Here is a 25,097-nt window from a genome sequence, read left to right as displayed (position 1 = left end):
TCAATTAGTAGGTTAACATGCTGTTATTCTGAAGATACTATATTCAGAATAGAAATAAATTAATATCCTTACCCACACACAAAAGGAAGATTTCCTTTTTCTGTTTTTTGGTTTTTTTTGCCGTCAATTTGGCATTTTGGAAATTGTGTCAGACATATTTCAGTGTTGTATTGATAAAACCACAAAGAGATGCTTTTAAATTAATCAAAATAAATGCCAGTCACTGCTCTAATTTGAACAAATTCAAAGAAATTAACACTACAAAACAGTAAACGATTCTGCAAATGGAACACTAAACTTCCAAAATACACAAACAAAAGGGAAAAAAAAAAAAAAAAATCTCAGTGCGCTGCCCACAGCTATCACTAGTCTTTCAGCTCCCCAGTGGGCTTGGATGCTACCCCAAGGCAACTGTGTCTGGTGTATGGGTATACTACAGTCCTTCAGGGGTGGTACTATGACCCAGTTCCTCTGCAGTTTTTTAAAAAAGTGACAGTACAGACTTGGCATGCCTGGACTCCTCTCACACACAGTTTGGAACGGTCTCCTTGTTAAAGCATAATGAGAAGCAGAAAGCACAGCAGGAAAGCAGGGGGAAAAAAGGAGAGTTCTGGCACACGTCTCCCCTCATCTTTCTTCTCAACAGGCAGATTTCTGGATGACTTCCTAGGTGAATGTTTTAACACCTTAATAAATATCTATGAAGCTTATACCGCATTTTATATTTAGCTTATGAAGAGCTTTAAATGTCCATAAAAGTTAAAATCTATAGGGTCATGAATAATAAAAGTTGCAATCCATGTAGCACGATGAGTTTCCAGCTATATTGTGTGAACTCTCTGAAGCAGAAAGGGATGAGTTAGTTCCCCCGAACAAACCTTCTATATGATGCACATATTCCAAAATATTTAAATTTGCATGAGCGCCTCAGCTCTGAACTGGTGAACCAGTTTCAACTTACAAGCTTTCTACTGTAAGCATTCTTTTTTGCCCTATGGGCTTATGACCAGATGTTTTCATCCTCACATTCTAGTTGGACAGATGCCTAATCAATGATATGAAATCTGCACTGTAAACAGCACACCTGGCAGATGAACGTTGCTTTCATAATGCCTGAAAAGTCACCTTCAGCAGGATTGTTCAGTTATTGTTTGCATTTAGGGGGACAATGAGTTTCTTTGTATAAGAAGGGCAGGAGGGTTTAGGTAAATGAGAAAAGGGAAAATTCAGTTAGGGAGAGAAAAAGATATGAGTTGGAGTGTTCCTAAAATAACTGTCATGAGGTGGGATGTCAGAGTGTGGGTGGCAGTTGGAACATCATAGCTTTAAGCTGAAGTTTTTGAATTCTGGACAAGAGGATTAGGGTTTTCCATCAGCTGGCATGACTTCAATCCATCTTTTACCACCTGAGCTCTGGCTGGGGCAGGTGTAAGGTCATCGGAGTGAGACACAGCATGTCGCAGAGGGAGGAAAAGTATGGGGGCAAAGCAAGTTGGAGGAAGGATTGAGTTAACAATGGTTAAGTGGTTTAAAGGATCACAAAATGTAGGGCTAAAGTGGCAGCTGCTACTTCAGTGCACTGGGAAAAAAACATGGATTTTGTTAAAGGGAATAACACTGCTGGCTCACCTGGTTTTCTGACCAGAACCTGCGTGAACCCTGAGGAGTCCCGGGAGAGTCGATACCAGGCTCCATCTGGGTCACTCAGCCACTCCTCCACCAAGCAGTAGTATGTCCCAGAATCACTGCTTTCAGCCCTGTTCAGTGTCAGCACATAAAGACGGGGTGACAACCTCTCAGCCTGCACACGCCGTTTCAGTCGCTCCTCATCTGCGTAGGCGCCATATTCGAAGGCCCCGGAGCGTTCGATCCTCAGCAGGAGCTCGTCGGCGTCTGACCCCTTTGCACGTCTCACGTACCACATCACGGCATGCTGGGAGTCCTGGCTGGTCTGGGAGGTGATGGAGCAATTGATCCTGACACGGCTTTCTTCCAGATACACCTGAGACTGGTTGTTCTTTTGCACTTTAAGCTTACTCTCTGCAAGGAATTAAGGGAGATGGGGTTCAGGAGTAAAAGAGAAAGAGCAGACAGTCATTTCTATGGGTATAGGAAAATGTGAGCGCTGGTGGCAGGTACACAATGCAATTTCTGTTTTGTGACAGAAGACACGTTGCTAGGTTTATTTCTGGTGGCAACAGGGCAGGAAAAGATAGTGATGCGTGGGTGGGTGCAGCAGTTGATGAAGAAAGAGAGAAAGAAGGGAACAGAAAAGAGAAGGAAATGTCAAGCAAACCAAAACTGCAGGGATGGGAGGTCTGCCGGTATCAAAGTAAAAATGTATGATAAGATGCAGAACAGGAGAGGAGACAAGGGTGAATTGTAGTGGGGTGGACTGCAAAGTAGGGCTATGTTATTAAGTAAGATATAAAACAAAAGTGGTGTAGGGGGGTCTTGTCAGTCTGCCAGAAAGTAAACGAAGTTGGAATTCATTTATAAAGTCGAGCAAGGAGAGAAGAGAGCAGATAGGAGAGGAAGGAGACGACAGCGAGGTGTGACTGAGATGTCAGGAAGGAACCGAGGCTGCCCTGAGTGCTGTGACAGGATTGGTTACAGTGACATCGGTTGTGGGATAGGATTAGCTGCAGGTACATCAGGTGTGACCGCGACCAGAGTCCCACTGTCAAATGCTTGGGGGGGGGAGGATTAGTTGAGCACAAAGCATGTGGAAAACACACAAATGTGTGCAGACACCTACATCCTTGACACAAAATGTATGAAAACACAAAGTGCACAAAACAAAATCGAATCTGCACCTCACGATTCTCTGTTCCGCTGGTGTTTGCTCTGACGTAAGAGCTGCTCTGATTTACATGAGACACTAAATTACTTCTTATAATGCAGTGGAGATTTGTCTTCTACAATCATAACAACTGGGTTATTCACTAGCAATCAAACATGCATGAATTAAGCCAAACAGGTCTGCATAACTTTGCATTTGTAGTGTGTTTTTTCCAATATTTTTTTTTTTTCCAGTTGAACTGAGAGCGTCCATCTCTATCACTAATTTTACTCATCTTATCTGAACAACAACAATTTCACTGGTAAAACTCATGTTTAGGGAAACATATTTTCTTCCTTGATATCAGCTATAGACATGCATCTTCACAAAATGCCATCTTTCTTCTTCTTCCCACCAGAATGAGTAAAACACATATCTTTGGATATCAGCCATTATCTAAAGAACATGGGTGATTTCTGGATGCACAAATGGCAATCAATACCTATTTTTAAAAACTGCCTCTGCTTGTGCACTCTACCTAAGTCCTCAAGACACTTTGTTTTTTTTAACAATTAACAGCATAAGGGTTAAACAAAAAAAACAACAACAAAAAACCCCCCTGACACTTATTCAAGTTAGGCATGGGGTCACAAATGGTACCGTACAGTATCAAATGTACTTTTGGCATTGGCCGCAACGCATCTGTTCCACTGAATATCAAAAACTGTTGAGTGCCTAAAGCTGGCACGAACTGCTGGATGAGATCCATATTCTTTTTCACTTATTCTGCATCAGACCATTTCCAATTCTTTTTTGTAAAAAATACTGAGATGTGAGTACAGTTTGTTTTTTCAGGATAGAAAAAATTTGTTTCTGTCTTATAAATTAAGACAGCAAAGAAAATTTTGGTGGTGTAATGTGAGAGTCGGGCATATCTGCAAAAATACTGTAAAACAGAAAACAAATTTGATCTGCAATATACAGTGTATTTGTATTAATTAGATGTTTTTAATAAGTTTTTATGTACATTTTATTTTCTATTTGATCACCTGAACTATATCTGACCCCATTTAAAACTCCCCATTTCCTTTTTATGTGCCTACTTTGTAAAACAACCTTCTACGTCCCAAATTTCATGCCCCCTCATAGCTCACGCTAGGCTTTGTATGACTGACTGACTGATTGACTGCCTAGGGTCATCGCCATCTGCCTAGAAAAGCTCATCCTTATCCACAGATTGGCAGGCATGCTAAAATGAGAGCTGTTTGTGATATTTCATAGCTGCAGCATACATTCAGCAAGCGTATGTTTGGTTGCATTCAAAAGATGCATGGCTATAAGGCACTGTCAGACCACCCTGTTGTGCAAGAGAAAAGCTAGCATCTTAAATTAGTCATCATCATTGCCTCTGTACCCACTAGACTTGGGAGGAAGCCTGACAATGTCCCTATCCGGAATAGCTGTAGAGCCCTGTGGAATCCTGGCAATCCTTTTTTTTTTTTTTTTTCTTTCAGGAGAATTACTTCCGAACCTCCTGAAGTGGAACCATGCAGGATTGGATTGGCACAGGACAAAGCGATTCTCTGCCATTTCCATTTTGAAGTTTGAATCGGCAGCCAGGAGAAAAACTGGGGGCTGAAAGCCTGTTTTCGTACATCAGTGTTTACAGATATACCGTTTCAAATCTAAAATAGGCTAATTATTTGAGAGATATTAGGTAGCATCATGAGCTATTACAAGTTATTACTCACTCAAGCATACACTAAAGGGACAAAAAAAAAAGATAGACAAAAAAAAAGAAAAATCAAGGAACAATGAGCAAAAAAGAGAAAGAAAAATTAAGGGAAAAGAAATGCAGCTTTTCATATGCCAAAACAACTTAAAAGTCTCCGCTCCCTGCAGAATCCTCTTGCTGTGAAAGCGACTTCACAGATCAGCCTGTCACATCCTGACACGTGTCCATTCCCACAGAGAGTGAGGTTCCTCCTGTCAGCTACACTATAGCCATCCTACCATCAGTGCATCTGCTGACGCAAGCAGCAGACAAGCTAAAAATTCGGTATGATGTACGTACAGTATGCAGCGCCTTTGTATATGCAGCACTGATGGGTGAAGATTCATTATGCTGTGGGAAGAAAACCAGCACAGGGAGCCAGCTCAAGCGCTGATTGTTAACAAGGATGCTTATCATCCATGTGCATTCCCTAAACAGCAAGAGTAGTTCTGTATTCTTGTGTGTCAGCAAGGCTGTCAATACCTTTTTTAACTGTCATCACACGTTTTTTGCTACAGTGTTTCTTTAATAAGCCTCAAGGGTTCACCCACAAAGTAAGACAAATCCGTAATTGGAAACATTTGTTCTCACTGCTCCGCATTAGTTCACGTGCCAGTCAAGTTGTTAGTCGAGTGTGAACAAAAATGCATGTATTTATGTACCGGCTCTTAAATCCTCTACTTTGAACTCATGAAATAAACATCACTATTTTTCATTTAACCTTGAGCATTAACGTTGACAGCATCTCACACTGTTCACCTGCCTCTGTGGTTTCCAGGGCAACCCCGTCTTCATGATCAACAAGGGGTGGCCAAGATATATTTAAGGACATCGCTAAGCTCATCCTCCAGTAAAAAAAAAAAAAAAAAAAAAAAAATACACAACTCAGTTAAAAGCTTACATCTGCTGCCATGATTGAACAACGCTTAATCAAAAGTCTAATTCTTACTCCACAGAATGCCTGAAACAAATTTGACTTGATGAAATGGAGCCATAATGAGAGACGGAGCACGACTCACTCCACAACTGTTTCGGCTCTACTGGAAATGCCGTGTTTCAGCAGTTTGCTGGGCATGTACACTCATTATAGTACACACAAATCCACACAGTATAGTAACTAATTGGCTCACTGAACCCTCATCTCATCCCTTTTCCATGTGTGCAGATATTGTCTGGTTTAATAGCTACAGGAAAGTGCAGGGTTGAGACAAAGCTGTCTTTATTCCATTTAGTCATCAGTGGAGGCAAGTACATAGGCTACAAACAGCAGCCCAGTTTTGATACACACAAAAAAAAAAAAAGATTGCAAAGTGCACCCCAATCCCAACAGCAGCACCACACAATTGTTGTTTATGAAGCATAGCAGATGAAAACAAGTTTGAGTCCAGGGGGAGGAGAAGTGTACAGCTAAGGATGCTACTGTGGCACATCAGAGCATACCAACCACAGCTCACACAAGCACACGCTCGTAACAAAATTTTAGGATAACTTCAAAGGGGCTACAAAACTGCCCAGCCGAGCACTCAGAAGAGGAGAATACAGCTAAAGATGGTAAATCAAAGAATAAAGTAATTCTTTTTTCTTTGTCAAGGGAGAAAATTCTGTTCATTTTCCATTTTTGTTTTGTGCCGCTGCTGCTGCATTTTAACACAGGAAAGGCTTTCGGGTTAAAATGTCTAACTCAAGCCTCTCATCCTGTCCCTTCATCGCAGTCTTTGTACTGATCAGTCTTCACCTCTTTCCTGTCTTCTGCACAACTGTGATCTCTGTCACTCTTTTCACCTGATGCTTGCATGAATATTCAACCGACTAACCTGTAGATACATTCATTTTAATGAGGTCTACACTAAATGAAGTATGAACAGCAGAGGTGCTGCTGGCTCTCTGCCTAAGATTTTGACTCTTTTTAAATATAGTCTAATGATTACTTAATGACCACAGAGCTGCCAACCTTTCTACTGGGCCACAATGTAATGCCTCCACTTTAAAGGAAGAAAAAGTAGGCAAGAGACGGGGAGAAAGAGCCACACACAAGAGGAATGAATAAAAGCAAAAAAGGCAAACACGTAGAGGGATGAGATTTAAAAAAAAAAAAAAAAGAAGAAGACAGGATGAGAGAAAAATAGGAAAGTTAAGGGATAAATCAACGGCTGAACAGATATTCACAAGACAAGTGAAAGTGAGGGTGCAGAGGGAGGAAGAGAGCCTGGAAAAGATGAGAGAGATGTAAAAGACAGAAAGTGAGAACATGCTCCTGGGGGGATTTTGAAAAGCAGCAGGCAGCCTCTTCAGCCCTACTCCAGAGGACTTATAGTCTTAATGGCTGCCTGCGCCGCCTTTAGCATTAGCCTTAGCACAGCCCGGGGCTTATCCACAGCCAGGACACCATGCATGTCAGGACTGAAGGCTTTAGATACACCCCAATCCCCTGCAGGACAGCTTGCTTTGGCCTGATGCTACTTGCTAACCTCTGCCACTTTACGTACAACATAAAGCGCTGCACACGTCAGCCTGTCTGGACCTTTGTCAGAGGGGGCATCGATCAGAGTGGCCTGCTAGTCGGAAACAATGAGGGACAGGCTTCACCCAACTGACAAGTGGCTTCTCTTCTGAACTAGGAGGCTGATTTCTATGCTAATGACTGTGATGTATCTATGATCCCATTGTGTCAAAGGGATATTACCACTTCTCATCTCTACTCCACAACTCCCCCTGAATAATTTCATTAAGACTGGGCCTCTTATTGGGATTTTTGCACATAAGGGCAGCCTTGAACACATCTATATCCAGGGCACACAAACCCATGTAATTTATATTCTTTGCTAGTGGTAAAACACAATGACAAACTGAATGCATTTCCTACTTCCTGCCTGCCTGTCTGAAAGACTGACTGTTGGGAGCAGACTGGATAGCAGGAACAGGATGCACAAGAGGTGCGCATCCTCTTGGGGTCAGGGCAACTCTGGGATATTAATGGCACAAAAGAACTTTGCACAAAGGGGAAAGCCCAAAATATATCAGACTGGGCTATATATCTTCATGTGTGTGTTTGAAAGGGGTCTGCCAATAAGCATAAAAAACATTACGCACATTAAACCACGAAACAGTGGTCATTCTGTTAGTGCAGGATGGAGGAGGGTGAGACCGTGTGTGTATTCAGGATGCAGCGCTGCAGGGTCGTTTTCGGCTCGCTCCTACTATTAGCCACTGATTTACATGGGGAGCAGCAGCACTGTATCTAGCTCTGAGTTACGACTTCAATTACAGCAGCAGCAGGACACACACACACTCGCATACACACATACATATACACACGGGTGCTTATGAGAGATGGAGAGACACAACACAGGGAATCTCATTGTGTCGGCAGATTGGGCCGAACAAGGAAATGAGCCCGAGATTGGATTGGGTTTGACAGAAAAATGTGCCTGTGTGAGTACAAGAGAGAGAATGTGGGGATTTGCTCTTGTGAGAAAGGAGACGACGCGAACGGAGGGGAACCTGACCTTGAATGTCTGAAACAGACGTTGTAGGAGCAGAATATGTATTTACTGGGTATCACGCATCACAGGGTAATTGGTGGGCCTGACTATATATGGTAAGGGTTTTTTTTGGTTTGGTCAGGTGTTCCACCCGGAAGGGAAAAACAGTTTTTGACCGCTGAAGATGCAAGGACCTTGGAGAATTATGGGTGTTGATATTTCAAGTGTTTCTAGAAATATGTGCAAGTATAATGGCCACTGATGATTGTGGATCAAAATAAATGGACGAAGTGTTCAACTGGCAAGTATGACTCAGACTTTGATTCATCAGGCACCGTGATCAGCGCGTCAATTAGGTTAGCCCGTGTGTAGCGCCTCAGTGGCTTAAAGCATTGGCTTAGCCTCTACAATCTAAGTCAAAAACTGTTCTACAAGTTCAGCGAACAAGTGGATTATTGGAGTTGGATACGAGTTTCGTGTTTGATGGATTCAGCGACAGCGTGGGTGCGGAAAGGAGGCTGTGTGTTTGGGAGCGGCACATCAGCTGATCGGCCTCAGCTGCCGGAGGCGCCGTCGGAGAGGATTGTTGCTGTTGGAGCAGCTGTCGGAGTGGATCAGCAGCGATGGCGACAAAGCGGACCATCTCTTCGCTGGATTTGAACAACGTTGACCTCAACTGGTATGTGTAGCGCTACCATCGGTATTAATGGCCATTTAAAAATAAACGTGTGCACACGTAATAGCGTAATTCCAATGCATTGGTTGCTGAAGTGGACGAACAGTTAACTTTGTACTGACTGATTTGCTATGTCGACTGTCGAACTTGTAAATATGGAAGATTGTGCAGCAAAGGCGGACAGTCCGTCTGGTGCTGGTGCGCCAGCTGCCGCTGGCATCTCGGACTCTGTGGCCAGCTGTAGTGGCACACAAACGGGCAAGCGGGTGGTCAAACTTTCTGCTAAAGCAGTTGCTGATAGGTTAGACAGATTGCAAGCTGGTAGGAAGGCAAAGCTAAATAAAGCTAGTAATTTAAGGAAAACAGTACAAGGTTTAATGCAAAGCGGGATGTTTTTAGAGGTACAAAGGTCTCTTGATGGTTTAATTGATTTATGTGATGAAACAAGGTGTATGCATGATTCAATGATGATTTTATTGCCGCATGAAGAAAAAGAAAAACATGAAACATGGTTTAAAGCAAAAATGATGTTCAATGATGAATTTATTGAAAATGCGAAAGAGTGGGTCAAATCTAAACAAATTCCTGTGTTTGAAACCGAAGGTGCTGGTAATTTGAATCTTGATGATTATGGTGATCAAGGTGGGGTTGAAGATATCAATCCTAATGACAGTGTTTCCAATATCGGTAAACATTCCAACAAAAGTGTCACCAGTAATAGGTCAAGCACAGTTTCCTCTGCACAAATTAAAGCCGCAGCAGAAAGAGCTGCACTTGTTGCTCGAATGTCAGCTCTAAAGGAACGCCATGCATTGGAGGAACAGGAACATCTGATAAAGAGGAAAAAGGAGCAGCTCATTTTGGAAACTGAGCTAGCAGCATCTACTGCTAAGTTGGCAGTTTTTCAGGCTTCGGATGAACAATGTTTCTCTCTAGCGTCTACACATGGCATGAGCTTTTATTTTGAAAGGGAAAATAAGAAACTGGCATCAAGCAACACTCTTGATCCCATGGCAAAGGAATACAAGCCAGTAGCTTGCAAAGTACCACAGCAAAAGGACATGCCACTAACACAAACCAAATTGCAACCAGTGGATGTGCGGCCAAAGCAACCTGTAAGGAAAATTTCAGTGACAAAGCAGCATTCTGACACACAGGATCAAAGGCATTGGGAAATGGCACAGGGTTCACAGCCTGCTGCAACAACTGCTTGGATAAATCAAAGTAATAGACAACAGAAAAATCAGCAAAGAACTGATCAGGCTCTACCTGAAGACATTGCCATCATTATGCATAAGCAAAATGAAATAACTGCTGCCCTTGTGCACCAACAGCGTTTATTGTCTCTGCCAGCACGCGACATTCCTGTGTTTGAAGGGGATCCATTCCAATATAAAGCTTTTATTAAGGCATTTGAACAAGGAGTGGAGGATAAAGCTAGTAAAGCTGACTGTTTGTACTATTTGGAACAGTTCACAAGAGGACAGCCCAAAGAGTTGGTGCGCAGCTGCCAGCATATGGCTCCTGAACGTGGCTACATTGTGGCAAAAGATCTTCTTCAAGAGCATTTTGGGAATGAATACAAGTTATCTACTGCATATATAGACAAAGCTCTAGCCTGGCCGTCAGTTAAGTCTGAGGATGTTAAAGCTCTGCAAGCTTATGCTTTATTCTTGCGTGGATGTTGTAATGCAATGGAGGAGCTTCATTATATGCAGGAGTTGGATATGCCAGGCAATATGAAAATGGTGATTTCCAAGCTACCATATAAACTCCGAGAACGATGGAGAGCTGTTGCTCATGACATTATGGAAACCTATAACCAGAGAGCTCATTTCACTGATGTGGTTGTATTTTTGGAAAAGCATGTGAGGATTCTATCTGACCCAATTTTTGGGGATATTGAGGCACATGTACCACAAACATAGCTGGTTCAAGACCTTCTAGCAAGTTTAAATTACAAACAAGGACCAGAGGTACAGAACGTAGTTTTGCTACTACAGTAACATCGATAGATTCCTCTGAAGATAAATCTATGACAAGTAGTCTACAGAAACAGAGTCTGCATTGTTATTGTTGTTCATGTGCTCACCTTTTGGAGAAATGCCAGCTGTTTAAAGGTAAGAAACACAGAGAGAAGATTCGTTTCTTAAAAGAGAAAGGAATCTGTTTTGGATGTTTATGCACTGGACACATAAGCAGGGAGTGTAATAAACGGTTGATCTGTGAAGTGTGTAATCAACAACATCCCACTGTGCTTCATATTCCAAGGACAAATGTTGAATCAGAACAAACAAATAAGCCAACTGGAGTTAAACCATCAACTCTTCCTCAGGCATGTGGGCATATAGGGGCCGGAAGGAATCGTGGTGCTCTCTCCATTATTCCGGTACAGGTCAAGTCCACCAAGGGAAGTGAGGTCATGCAGACGTATGCATTTCTGGACCCTGGTAGCACGGCTACATTCTGTTCAGAACATCTCATGCAGAGATTGAATATTTCAGGAAAAAGGACTCAGTTTCTTTAAAAACAATGGGGCAGGAAAAGATTGTTCCAGCATACTCCTTGTTTGGGATTGAGGTGTCAGGGCTGGATGGAAACAATTTTTATCCGTTGCCAGAAGTTCTCACACAGAAACAGATGCCAGTCACTTCAGATGATATTGTCTCTACCGCAGATATGGAAAGGTGGCCTTATTTGTCAAAGGTTCATATCCCTACCATAAATGCCAATGTTGACTTGTTGATTGGAATCAATGCTCCTAGGATATTGGAACCTTGGGAGTCGTCAACAGCTCTGGAGATGGCCCATACGCTATAAGAACAGTGTTGGGCTGGGTCATCAATGGCCCTTTGAATGGAAACAATGGCACTTGTGATGTGGACCATTCTTCTGTTGTGGTAAATAAAATATCTGTGTCTAAACTGGAATCTATGTGAACAGTCAGTATAACCATGACTTTAATGAAAGGACCTCAGAGGAGAGGGAAATATCGAGAGAGGACATCAGATTTTTGGAAGTCATGGAGTCTTCTGCAACTCTACAGGATAACAGGTATTGCCTGAAGTTGCCCTTTAAAAGACCAGATGTTATCTTGCCAAACAGCTTTACAGTGGCCAAGCAAAGGATACTTGGATTAAGGAGGAAATTTATAAGTGACTCACAATTTCATAAGGAATATTCAAGTTGTCTCAAAGAGGGTCGTGGATAAAGGTTATGCTGAGCAAGTGCCTGAGCAGCAGTTGCAAGGTAGAAGCGGAAAGGTATGGTACATTCCTCACCATGGTGTCCATCATCCCAGAAAGGGTGCATTACGAGTGGTGTTTGATTGTGGTGCCACATATCAAGGAACATCATTGAACGGTGAATTATTGCAAGGGCCAAATCTCACCAGTTCCCTGCTTGGAGTGCTCACTCGATTCAGACAGGAGCCTGTTGCATTTATGGGTGATATACAGGCTATGTTCCACCAAGTGAAGGTTGCAGAAGTAGATAGAGACTTCCTGCGCTTTCTGTGGTGGCCAGAAGGAGACTTCCACCAAGAGCTCAAAGACTATAGAATGACTGTTCACTTGTTTGGAGCAGTTTCGTCTCCTAGTTGTGCTAGCTTTGCGCTCAGGAAAACTGCTGATGACAACAGAGGTGAATTTTCTCATGAGACTGTTCACGCTGTCAAACGAAACTTTTATGTTGATGACTGTTTGATGAGCTTGGGATCAGACAAAGAGGCTATCCAGATGATAAGGGAACTCATTGTTCTTTGTAAAAGAGGTGGATTCTTTTTGGAAAAATGGATAAGTAACAGTCGATCAGTGTTGCAGTCAATCGCAGAGGATCAATGGGCAAAGGATTTAAAGGAGCTGATCTGGATCGAGATAATCTTCCAGTTGAGAGGGCGTTAGGTCTGCTTTGGTGTGTCGAGTCAGACTCTTTCAGATTCAAGATGGAGGTGAAACAGCAGTCTCTAACCAGACGTGGAATGTTGTCCACAACTAGTTCAGTGTATGATCCTTTGGGTTTTCTGTCACCAGTTACTTTGCCTGCCAAGATGATGCAACAAGAGCTGTGCAGGAGGGGCTGTGGATGGGATGATGCCTTGCCAGCGGATATCCTGAAACAGTGGGAAAGGTGGTTGGAAGAAATCAAGTATTAGCATTTTTTAAGGTGGAAAGATGCATAAAGCCTAAGGGTTTTGGTGGCCTCAAAACACAGCCAATTACATCATTTTGCCGACGCCAGTAAGGATGGCTATGGGGCTGTACTTACATCAGACTGAGGGACTGCAAAGACCATGTTCATGTTGCTTTCCTTTTAGGAAAAGCCAGGGTCACACCACTAAAATCTGTAACGATTCCACGATTAGAACTAACAGCTGCAGTCCTGGCAGCCAGAGTGGACGTGATGCTTAGAGCAGAGCTTGAAATGCAGCTGGATGAATCTGTGTTTTGGACAGACAGTACAGCGGTTTTGAAATATATTAATAATGAGGACAAGCGTTTTTACACATTTGTGGCAAATAGAATCTCCACTATAAGAGAGATTTCAAACCCTTCCATGGAAGCACATTGGCTCTAAAGACAACCCAGCTGATGCTGCATCCAGGGGGATGAAAGTACCTGACTTTCTTAAGAACCACAGTTGGGTCAAGGGCCCCAGTTTTCTTTGGAGGGCTGAGGAAGAGTGGCCGGAAGATTTTGTTGGTAAGGTGGACTCTGATGATCCAGAGATCAACAGGAGGCCTGGGTTAATTCCACTGCTATCGATTCCCTCAATGCCACTGACCAACTCATGACTTACTTCTCAGATGGAGGAAACTCAAGGTGTCAGTAGCTTGGTTTCTCAGGCTTAAAGGACTTTTGTTACAGCTCAGTCGTCAAGAAGGGGTTTGAAAGATTCTCATCCACAAGCTGGGCAAGGGTAGTACAAAAGGCCACAGTAACATCAAAGGTTAAAACCCTAACACTCAAGATTTGTTGGAAGCTGAGTTGGTCATCATATGCTATTGTCAGCAGCAAGATTTGGGGATGAAATTTCTTCTCTATCTAATAAGGGAACGGTAAGGCAGGCAAAGTTCCATCTACAGGCTGGATCCAATTTTGGAAGATGGGATGTTAAGAGTTGGTGGGAGATTAAGCAAAGGAGCGATGCCACTGGAGGAAAAACACCCTCTCATCCTATCTAAGGATCAGCATATCTCTAGGCTTATCCTCAAGCATATCCATCAGTCACTAGGACACAGTGGAAGAAACCATACTCTCTCAGCTCTCAGGAAGAGGTATTGGATTACCCAATGCAATGCAGCTGTGAGGAAAGTCATATCTGAATGCAGCTTTTGCAGACGCTATAATGGGAGAGCAATGGAGCAAAAAATGGCAGATCTTCCAAAGGAGAGAATCATTCCAGACTTGCCTCCGTTTACAAACGTTGGAGTGGATTATTTTGGACCTATAGAAGTCAAGAAAGGCAGAACAACTAGCAAACGGTATGGAGTGATATTTACCTGTATGGCATGTAGAGCAGTTCATTTGGATGGTGGCGAATCACTTGGGACAGATGCTTGCATCAATGCTATACGTCGATTTATTAGCAGGAGAGGTCAAGTTATCATATCAGGTCAGACAATGGAACCAATTTTGTTGGAGCTGAAAGAGAAACTGAGGAGAAGCTCTTGCTTCGTTGATCATGAGCAGATTCAAGGAGCTCTCATCTCAAATGGAGTGGAATGGAGTTTCAATCCGCCAGCGGGATCCCATCATGGTGGAGTTTGGGAACGTATGATACGCCTGGTAAAGCGCATCCTTAATTCAGTTTTGCATCAGCAAATGCTAGATGACGATGGACTCCATACTGTTATGTGTGAAGTAGAAGCCATTTTGAATGACCGTCCAATCACCAAGCTTGTCTGACGATCCAAATGACTTGGAGCCTCTCAACCAAACCATCTTCTGCTGTTAAAGGGAAAACCTGCCTTACCACCTGGGCTTTTTGAACCCTCGACATGTATTGGAAACGTCGCTGAGACAAGTTTCAGTATATGTCAGATCTATTCTGGAAACGGTGGGGTCAGGAATACTTACCATTGTTACAAGAGAGACAGAAGTGGAATCAAAGAAACGGAGTTTGATAGTTGGAGATGTTGTCGTCATCATGGATCTTCAGCCCCACGTGGTTCCTGGCCTCTTGCTAAAAGTGCTGGAGGTTTTTCCTGACAAAAAGGGTTTGGTGCGTTCTGTTAGGGTTGCAGACTAAGAGCAATATTGTTGAGAGACCTATTTCTAAACTTTGTTTGATACATGAGGTGTAAACTGATTTGCTTGCCTTTGGGTGTTTGAAATTTCGCATTGGGCTCCTTTTGTTATTATTGAATTGTTATGTCAGTCGGCCATAACAATTAGGGCCGGGTGGTGTAGGAGCAGAATATGTATTTACTGGGTATCACGCATCACAGGGTAATTGGTGGGCCTGACTATATATGGTAAGGGTTTTTTTTGGTTTGGTCAGGTGTTCCACCCGGAAGGGAAAAACAGTTTTGACCGCTGAAGATGCAAGGACCTTGGAGAATTATGGGTGTTGATATTTCAAGTGTTTCTAGAATATGTGCAAGTATAATGGACACTGATGATTGTGGATCAAATAATGGACGAAGTGTTCAATGGCAAGTATGACTCAGACTTTGATTCATCAGGCACGTGATCAGCGCGTCAATTAGGTTAGCCCGTTGTAGCGCCTCATTGGCTTAAAGCATTGGCTTAGCCTCTACAGACGTTATTAATCAAAAACCTTTTATGAAATTATTTCTGTTTCACTGCACCCCTCAAAGTCCTCTTAATTTATCGCACATTATGACCCTGTGCATTTATGTGCGTGTGTGCAGACCAACGGGCTGTGACCGCCGTGAACATTTGCATATGCAAAGAACACATTTCACATAGATGAGGCAGGTGATGTGTTGCAGACACGCATGCAGAGCCTCTGTACACACAGGCCTGCCTCAGGTGAGCTTGTGGCAATCCCAAACTACATCCATTCAGGCAAAAATAGGGTACAAAAAGATTTACAACCTTGTCACCCGGAAATGATAAAGCCACTATTGTGTGCAAACAAGCAGAGCTTCCATATCCTTATTATACAGGAAATACTAACAATTGGCGAAGAAGCTATCTGAAGGGGAAAAAACATAAACATAATGGAGAGAATTATGAGGAGGAGGGAAGAAGGGAATTATAAAATATTGAAAATCACAAGAGTTAGAGAGAAGCTGGGGGCGTTTGCAGGAAACACGCAGCTAAGTGAGAGTGAAGGGGAAAGAAGACAGAGATTTATGGGGAGAACAAAATATAGAAAGATGGACTTGAAGCGGCAGCAAGAAAGGAGGACATGAGGTGCGGAAGGCCGGGCCCCAAGACAGTCCACTCCCATCTATTCCCTGATAGTAGCAATCTCCAATAACTGCAGCGAAGCTAGCATTATCAATAAAGCCTGGGAGGAAACTACTTCAGTGGCATGAAAGAAGAGAGCATGCAGCATCTCCAATTGCTTGGCCCACAAGGCAGGACAAGACAGTATCTATCTCAAAGCACAACCACGAGGGAGCAAAACAAGAAAGGAGGCTGGGAACAAGCAAAAAAGAAAAGAAAAGGGAATCCATTCGTGCACTGCAATGTTTGATCGTGTGAGCGAAAGGTAGCCAGGGAAATGTGTGGGAGATTAGATGAGGAGAAACTCTAAGTGGGGACACCCCACCCCATCATCACCATCATCATTCTAACTCAGCCAATAACCAGGCGGCCTTAATATCTCGCTCTCATACAGACACATGTGCACAGATGTGCATACGCACACACTTGAATGATAGAAAAAATTATTGATCTCCCCAATTATCATTAATCTAAATTCTGGTTCCATTAGGGAGATTCAACATAATTAGCTTTGTGTTTTCCGCGTATGAGTGTGTGTGTAGTTGAATTATGAGTAGATGATATTAGATTGTGTTGATTATGTTAGAGAGGACTGAGGCTTCCCCGGTGATCTGCCATGCTGAACATGTGTTTGCCATTATTGCGTTTCAGAAAGATACAAAGAGAAAACTCAATCAGGTGAAATCTAATATTACTACCACTGTATGTGAAGCTGTATAGCTACCGTGTTTATGTTATTTCTGTTTGTTGGTGAATATCCTCTGCTGTGGGGGCTTTATAGAATCATGTTCCATCATAAGATAATTACACTTTTGCTGTGGGAGCCCCCCCCACCCCTGTGTGTGTGTGTGTGTGTATACACACACACACACACACACACTGCACATTTGTGTAGGATGATGATGGTTGTGCTCCTGTGTGTACAATGGTTTCTTCATGTAGGCTTTTCAAGACAAACTGCTGCACAAGGTTCCTTTGCACAATGAACAGAATAACTGCATGTGTGTGCAGATATGGTGGTGAACTCCTCTGATATGACCATGGGACAGGCATTGTACTGTTAATGAAATCTGAAAAAAGGACAGTAGGCCTGGACTGGGCCACAGGCACCCCCACTAGTTTGATGATATATTACGCTGACCAGCTGACTGCTTCTCAGAGGGTTTCAGCGCAGCTTTATCGACTTCCAGCATTTTTATTTCTTCTGTTGATCAAGGGCAAGCAAATTTTCACTCCCCGCTTTTGAAGTTCAGCAATATTTTAAATGAAGAGCATCATTCCACATATACAAACCTGCTTATGTTTGGCACACATGTACCTTCTTCTGAATTAAAGATGGGGTTTAATCGACCATCAGAAAGCTGAGAGAAGCAGTTTGGCTGTTGTGCTTCTTTATACATTGGTTAGCTACAATATTAAATAATGCGCCTAATACTGTGCAGGTCGGCAATGATTTTTATGTGGTGGTACACGTCAAAGCAGCTTTCACGTGAAGGCCAGGACTCAAGGTTTCCTAACAGAACGTTGCATTTTAACAAGCTGATCAATGTTAATACTTAACCCGGTATTAATATTGTGGCTATTTGGTGCATTCACATGAAAGCTTTCACAAGCCGCGTGGTGCTCCTGCCCATATGAAGTATATATGTGCACACAATGCTGGCAAAGCAGCTCATACATATTGAAAAAAGTACCTCTGGAAGCATGGTTTAAAGTCTCAATTATGTATCTGGTCAGATGCTGTGTTTGTTCACACCTCATTACACAAACTCTCCTTTATCCCACTTCTGTGGGAGAGGAACAGTAATGCCAGCCGCTCATTTAGCCAGGAGTGGTTAACATTTAGGAAAACAGTGAGGAAAAACAGATGGGGAGGAGAGGCGCGTGGCAGAAAGAGACATCCTCCATTTTGACAAATGAATCATCTGTCTAAATGAAGGTCTGACAACCCAACCAAAAAAAGAAATGCAAAAAAGAAAAAAAAAAAAATCCACAGGAGGCAGCAGAGATGAACACAGGATGACCACGATTGGGAAGAGCTTTGGCAACCAATGAGATAAAGGAATCACTCGCTCGCCCTCCCCTGTGAGATCGCGCCCTCACACACAGAACGATTGCGCCGCTACGGTCACTGATTGGATTGCAGACGGCATCTGATCACATCGTCATGGTAACAAATGGCATTACCAAGCTAACCGATCACTTTGTCTTACTCTCTGCTGGAAAAGAGAGTGGAAGGAGGAGGACCCTGATTGCTATGAAATGCCTGTCTCTGTGTGTTTGTGTGCTTTACATTTTTCTGGTTATGGATAAACAAAGTAAACTGCAAAAGGGCAGGAGGTAAATGAGCATTCCGGATGATAAGTCGATTTCCAAATAACTTCTGAAGGGGCCGGAGATGCTGTGCGTTCTGCATGAGCGGCTAAGGTCAGAGCAGACTCACACAAGTAAAGCGCCGTCTCTGCTCTGCGGTGCTTCTGTTTGTCTGTTTAACATAACGTTTATATTGCATACTGCTGTATTTTACATAATAAAATGAAATTCACTGCTCACATTCCTTTCTCATATATTTTGTGATGCATGTGTGTATTTCACTGAGGACAGTGAGTGTGAGATAAGTTTAGTAACGGGGATGTGAGCTGATATTCAGTTGGGTCATCTTAACTGAGAAGGCCGCGTCAGTGTATTGTACTGAACACGTACTGATGAAAATATGATTTCGCCGAAATTCTACTGGACATGGACATATTTAGTCAAAACAATCAGATGGACTGCCACCGAAAGATGTTTTGCTAAGAAAGTTTCATCTGCTGCAGTGTGACTTTCTGCAACAGTATCTGAATCAACAGCAGCATGAAATCAAAGACTACCCATGCTATACACGTGACTACACAATCTGGTTCATTTGCTGAGCATCACAAAGCGCCTCTGAGCTCAATACTGCATCTCACTTATGCTTACCTGAACAGGTGCCTGTAGGCACACATTGTTCATGGTAACATATATAACACTGCAGACCAAATCTTTGTACTTCACTTCAGTGATTGCTGATATTATTTCAACAAGTTGAAAGCCTACTTGTCATCCCACCCACACATCTCGCTGACATTCTTCCCGCTAAATCCAACAAATCTGATCCCCTGTTGTACAGCAGGTACAACAACGCTTAGTTGGACTGCTTTAAATCCTACAAAAGCACTGGGTTATTTTATCAGCAGGATGAGCTTTTTCTGGAGGTAAATTTACCTGAATAAATGAAGTATCATACTGATAAGGCACACCAGACTGGGCTAAATTGGGCCAATGTGAATTTGTGCTTCTCTGTGTGTTATTTTGTTTGCATTCTCTCACTAATTGGGCTGTGTCTGAATGGGGTTTGAGCATGCATATGCGTGTGCCTGTGAAGCACAGAAGGCCAACAAGGGTGGTGTAGACAGTTTAATGCCTCCACTGAGGAAAAGGGTTCAAGGACAGACCGCTCACTCTCTTTATGGCACTCTCTCTCTCACTCTCTCCGTCTCTGTCCTTTGTTACCCTCTCTCCTGCCTCCTTCACTCAGTTTTCTCTTCCTGTGGGATATTTAGAATCCATTCACTGTGCTCCATTAGGAGGCTCCACCCTGCCCTGCACACTCACTCATACACACACAAGGACATCCACAGAAACTCCAATTAGTGGCTAAACCAGAAACTAAGAGCAATTAGAGCAGGTAGAAATCCTCTAAGCTCACGTGTATTCACTCTATTTGAAACTGTATGAGAGAGAGAGAGAGAGAGAGAGAGAGAGAGAGAAGAAGAGAAGTGAGAGTATGTGTGTGTGTTGTGTGTGTGTATGTCTGAATCTGTGTTTATCCCTGTTTGTGTGCTGGTCTGTGTCCATCCCAATTAGGTGTGTGTCGGCCTGGCGACACAGCCTTGCAGCTTTACCTGGCTGTAGGACACTGATGCCAAGAGGGTTGGAAGTGCGATTGGCTACTCTGCTCCAGCTGTTGTCGTAGTTCCTCCTCCACAGGACCGCGGTGCACCGATATTTGCCCGCCTCACGGCGCCCTGCCCGGGTCACAGACAGCCAGAAATTGGTGTGGGAGTGGGACCGGTCCACAGTGGTGCGGGTGCCCAACCCCAGCAGTTGCTCCCCCCACTGCAGCGTGCCTTCACGGGTGAAAGTCACCAGGTCGCTGAACTCTCCCTCAGCTTCACCATCCATTTCCATTCCAGCCGGCTTGAAGTGCCAAGTGACAGAAATGGGGACACGAGGGTTATGGCGAGGCTTGACCAGACACAGGAGATCAAAGGAGTCACCGAACGTTATGGATGGTGTCCGCGATGAGGCCGACACAGAGAATGAGGACTCTAGATGACAGAAGAAGAGGGAAAGAACTTTAGGATGGCACAATTTCAAACAGGCTTTTTATTTGACTAATGATAACTCTTTAAATAATAAAGTTTAGAGCTCAGTAATCTCTTTCTGGAATGAGTTTTTCCTTTTAAGCAAAGCTACTTAGAGGAAGAATGTCCACTGCTGGAAGAGACCATATTTATCTAAAGTGCACAGGTAAAGCATTTCATAATCTCCTCAAATATTCTCCAACATCATTATGGGCCAAGTGTCAAAAGACAGCTGTGTGTGTGAGTGTGAATTTGTGTGCTTGACTGCGAGAGAGAGCTTCAAAATTAACAGTGATGCAACAAAGAAAACCCAGGGGAGAGATTTCCTCTAAGCGCCGATGTTCGATCTACGCTCAACTGCTTGCCAAGTCTAAACTATCCTCATTAAGCTAGGAACAATCTCCCAACTCCTTATATTATTGCCAAAATACACCTACACTGGAAAACAGAGCAATCAGAGAAGAGAAGAAGAGCGATAAGACAGGGGTGAAACAAAAACACCAAAAAAATCTCTGGCCCTTTAATAACCTGGCCCTGCTGCACCTATTTCAGGGCACTCATTGAATGTGAATGATTGCAATTGAAAATGAGAAAGATGGCCATACACAGATTTCAAAAAAAAAGAAAAAAAAAGAAATGTGAGGTGTAATGAAGACGTGCTGATGAAGTCTGACTTTTGGCAGATCAGATAATTCATTTCCTTGAGACTCTGTGCATTCTCCATTATGTTCTTGTCAACAGCCCCGTTGCTTTCTCTCTGTCCCTCACCCTCTCTTGTCCTCTGACAGTCATCATCCTCAGTGTCCTTCAGGATGTAATCAATGGCTTTCTGTCCAGACTTGGCTACAGCTGGGACAGCCGCCTGGGGCCATAATTCTCTAACAGACAATAACTCTCCCCTCTCACTCTATCTCTCATCGCCTGGCAACCCTCTTCCATTTTCCCCTCACAGTCTGTCTGCCTCAGTGACAGAAAAGAGGATTTCATGCTGATCCATTTTTTCCCATATAACCCTGTGTGTTTCTGTGTGAATAAACATTGTGTTTGTTTCCATTACCGTACAAAGTGTGATTGCTTGGAAGATAGTGTATGTGAATATCTACCCTCCATTGTCTTTTGGAGTGTGTGCCACCTGAAACACCATGAGGGCCCCTAAGGCCAGTCAGCTGAAAATAAGGTCTCTACTGAGAACCCCTGTCTTCACTGTGGCAACAGATATACAGAGGTCCCAGAGGATATCCACTTGCTATTCTCAGCGGATCTTATCAGGAAGCAAAGGGAATTGTGAAGGAGGATGATATACAATACAGCATGGGCACAGTAGCCATACTGAATTACACCTTCCATATTGTCAGTGACTATTTTTACACGCACAAACATGAGGTGGTTTGATCCCTGCTGCTCTAGTCTGCATGCCAAAGTATCCTTGGGCAAGATACTGAACCCCAAGTTGCTCCAGATGTGAATGTGTGAATGTTAGGTAAAAAGCACTTAGAAAAACAATTGTATGAATGTGTGTATGAATGGGTGAATGAGACATGTTATATAAAGCGCTTTGAGTGCTCAGGTAGAGTAGAAAAGCTCCATATATGAGAACCTGTCCATTTAACATTTATTTTTCCCATGCACAAGTGATTCCTGCTTTTGTTGTTGTTGTCAAAGGCTGTGTGGGGCAAGCCCCACTTTAGATGCAAATTTTGAATGTGCCGTCCAGATTGTCCACTGAACACTCCTACACATCAAATAATATTGGTATATTCCTCATCTAAATTGAAAAATGCTACTGTTGGAATAAGGCCTAATTCAAGCTCAGAAATTAAAGCACAGTTTTGTTTTTTTTTTAAAGAAAGAATAAAGCTATAATTAAAACAAATGATCCATTTACACGGTAGGTATAGGTCCAATAAAAATGCATTTGGAAGCTTAAGTGAGACCAAAACAAATGAGACAAAACACACACATACTGACCATCAAACTATAATGCATATTTAGAAAGGCTTTTGATCAACAAGCATGGAGAAGAGGGTTGTCAAGAAGTGTAACCAAAGAAAGATGAGCATCTTTAGACTTCTTTTTCCCAGATTTGCATAATGCGTCCCTTGTTCCTCAAACAAATGTCTCTGTTGTTGCGCAAACTTAACAAATGGCCACTTAAAAACTGGCATCTCCTCTCTGCAGCACCACTGTCTGCTGTTGCAAGGAGCTAATCCGTTAGTTGTGTCTGTGTGTGTGTTGCAGCCAATGCTCCTGCCCTGCCAGTGGCCGACTGCTCTGCTCCAGTGGCTTCCTCTGCCCGTACTGAGGATGTTGAGCTTAAGTCAGCAATGACAGAGGAGACCCACAGACTGTGAAACACATTTCCACTGCATTCCCATTCTAATAATTCTGGCTAATCCAAGGGTGTGTGTGTGTGTGTGTGTGTGTGTGTTGTGTGTGTGTGTGTGTTGTGTGTGTCTATCACAGGTGTCATGGAAGCACTGCTCCTGACATGAGGCAGGTGGTGTGAGAGTATGTGTGTCATAATGGCTCTTGCCCCTAAGCAGTGCATGAATAAAACATGGTTTATTATAGCATGTGGACTCCATGTTTTTCCTAAGCCATTCGTCTGTCTTTAGCAAATCACAAACCATATGCGCCTGTGTACAAACACACTGGAATTGTCAGGGCATTTACACGCCTCACTGACTTGAAGATATTAGAATACAGATCAGAATAGGATGGCACTGCTTACCGACAGTTGTGACATTGACCACCTTGGTATCCGATTTCTCCCCAATCTTCTCCCAGTTTAGATCCGGTTCAGAGCCGGTATGAAGCCACTCGCTTGCTGTGCAGTGGTACTGGCCGCCATCCCCAGGTAAGGCATTGTGGATGGAAAGAGAGAATGTGTCAGTTCGCACCTTCTCCACACGTATTTCCCCATAACTGGAACGCTCTCTGTAGCTGGGACTGTGCCATATTGTGCCATCCCGATCCACGGAAGCCACTTCCTTAGTCAGTGAAGTTGTTTTGCTGTCTGTCCAGTGCCAGACAACAGACAGGGGGCCTGTGGTAGCCTGGACTGTGCAGGTCAGCTGGATCACGTCCCCCTCTAGGACCACCGAGGAGTTACTGGACAACAATACTGTGATGTTGCTCTCTGAATGGGAAGAGAAAACACAGAGATAGGGAACTGACCATGAGACAAGAGGGGAAGTTGACTGAGAAAATATTCACTTTAAAATAAATAAATAAAATCTGTATCTATCCCTACCACTATCTCTCAATATCTCCCTCTCTCCCTATCTATCTCTATCTATCTATCTATCTATCTATCTATATCTATCTATATATATAGTGGGTGGATATAATTTTCACATCAAACCAATAAAAATGCTCTTCTCTGAGTCAGTTTAGCAAACTCCAAGTAAGCGCTCATTCAAAACAAATGAGAAGTCAAATTAAAAACCAAGACGACATCAGTGGTGTTAATCTTTTATGTCTTCTTCTCAATAAGCATTTTTTTTTTTAACTGAGTCATTTCCAACAAAAATCATTTTATCACAGGCAATCAAACCCACCCCCCCAAAAGTTGAAAATCTAAAATTACTCTTTTATTAACACCATCAAACAAAACAAGAATATTTTAATGATCAATCTGTTGAAAAATACAAAAAAAGGAAGCATATACAGTCAAGCATCATTCTGAGCCGGATGCTTGGTATCTTTTTCTGACTGCAAGTTTAGCGTTTGGTTTCAGGTTCTGAGCTGTGGAAATTCTCAGGATAGAGTGAGGGCGTGCACCAGTGAGAAGACTCCTGTGTGGCAGTTTGTTAATCTTCATCACAAAGGAAGAGAAGCTGCTAAAACAGGTATGTGCTGCCAAACATGCGAAGCACTGGAGCAGCTTGCGTGTGCTTGAGTGTGTCACTACACTGGAGTTTGTAGGTGCTCTTTCACCGTCAACTGCAAATGGTTTTCTGAGAAGTTCAAAACTTAATTTTCTGGCCTCCAAAGTCAGAAAAATCACTGTGTGAATTTGGTGCCATGTATGCTCAGTTTTTTTCCAGCAAAAATGTGCACTGGGCGACACAGCGGTACAGATCTGCTCCATCATTGATTGGAAGCAAGTGACTCGGGTTTCCTCGTAACATCTGCATCTCCCACAGGGCCAGCTTGGCTTTAAAAGCACTCACTGCAGCCTACAATGTTTAATCATCACACGACCCCCCCACCCCACCTAGCCATTTGAAACCTCTGTGTGACTGGACACAGCTTCATATCCAGAGCTGATCTCCTCCTAAAAAGACTCAAACAGCAATTTAAACTTTTGGTTCTTAAACAGTTACATATCTGTGTTACTGGCCTTATTACATGTTCCTTTTTGTAGGGATAAAGTTCACCAGTGCAGTTCCTGTCCTGCCCACTAAGCCACTCTTGTCACCGCACATCAAAGGCGCTCCATCTGTCGCCGGTCCTCTGCCATTCTCCGAATGCAGCTTCATTTAAGTTACACATTTAGATTAAACTTCTTCAAATATGTCTTTTCCCATGCTTATGGCATGCACTGATTTAATTTCCAATAGTTCCTCTGGATT

At 43.1% G+C, this 25,097-nt stretch overlaps 1 protein-coding gene across 1 annotated transcript in view; it reads right to left on the bottom strand.

The window, feature by feature from the left end:
• The window catches only part of igsf3 (immunoglobulin superfamily, member 3), an 86,078-nt gene that overhangs the window by 5,271 nt on the left and 55,710 nt on the right, over nt 1-25,097 (bottom strand). Inside the window, exons 6-8 of the mRNA XM_030758683.1 lie at nt 23,252-23,659; nt 20,059-20,484; nt 1,630-2,040 (exon numbers count right to left, since the gene is read on the bottom strand). Of these exons, the coding sequence (XP_030614543.1) occupies nt 1,630-2,040; nt 20,059-20,484; nt 23,252-23,659 (1,245 nt within the window). The remainder of the gene's footprint in view (nt 1-1,629; nt 2,041-20,058; nt 20,485-23,251; nt 23,660-25,097) is intronic.

This window comes from Archocentrus centrarchus, chromosome 21 (assembly GCF_007364275.1).
Source record: "Archocentrus centrarchus isolate MPI-CPG fArcCen1 chromosome 21, fArcCen1, whole genome shotgun sequence".
Lineage (NCBI taxonomy): Eukaryota > Metazoa > Chordata > Actinopteri > Cichliformes > Cichlidae > Archocentrus > Archocentrus centrarchus.
Note: the sequence above shows the minus strand (reverse complement) of the source record. Positions and strands in the feature narration are given on the sequence as shown.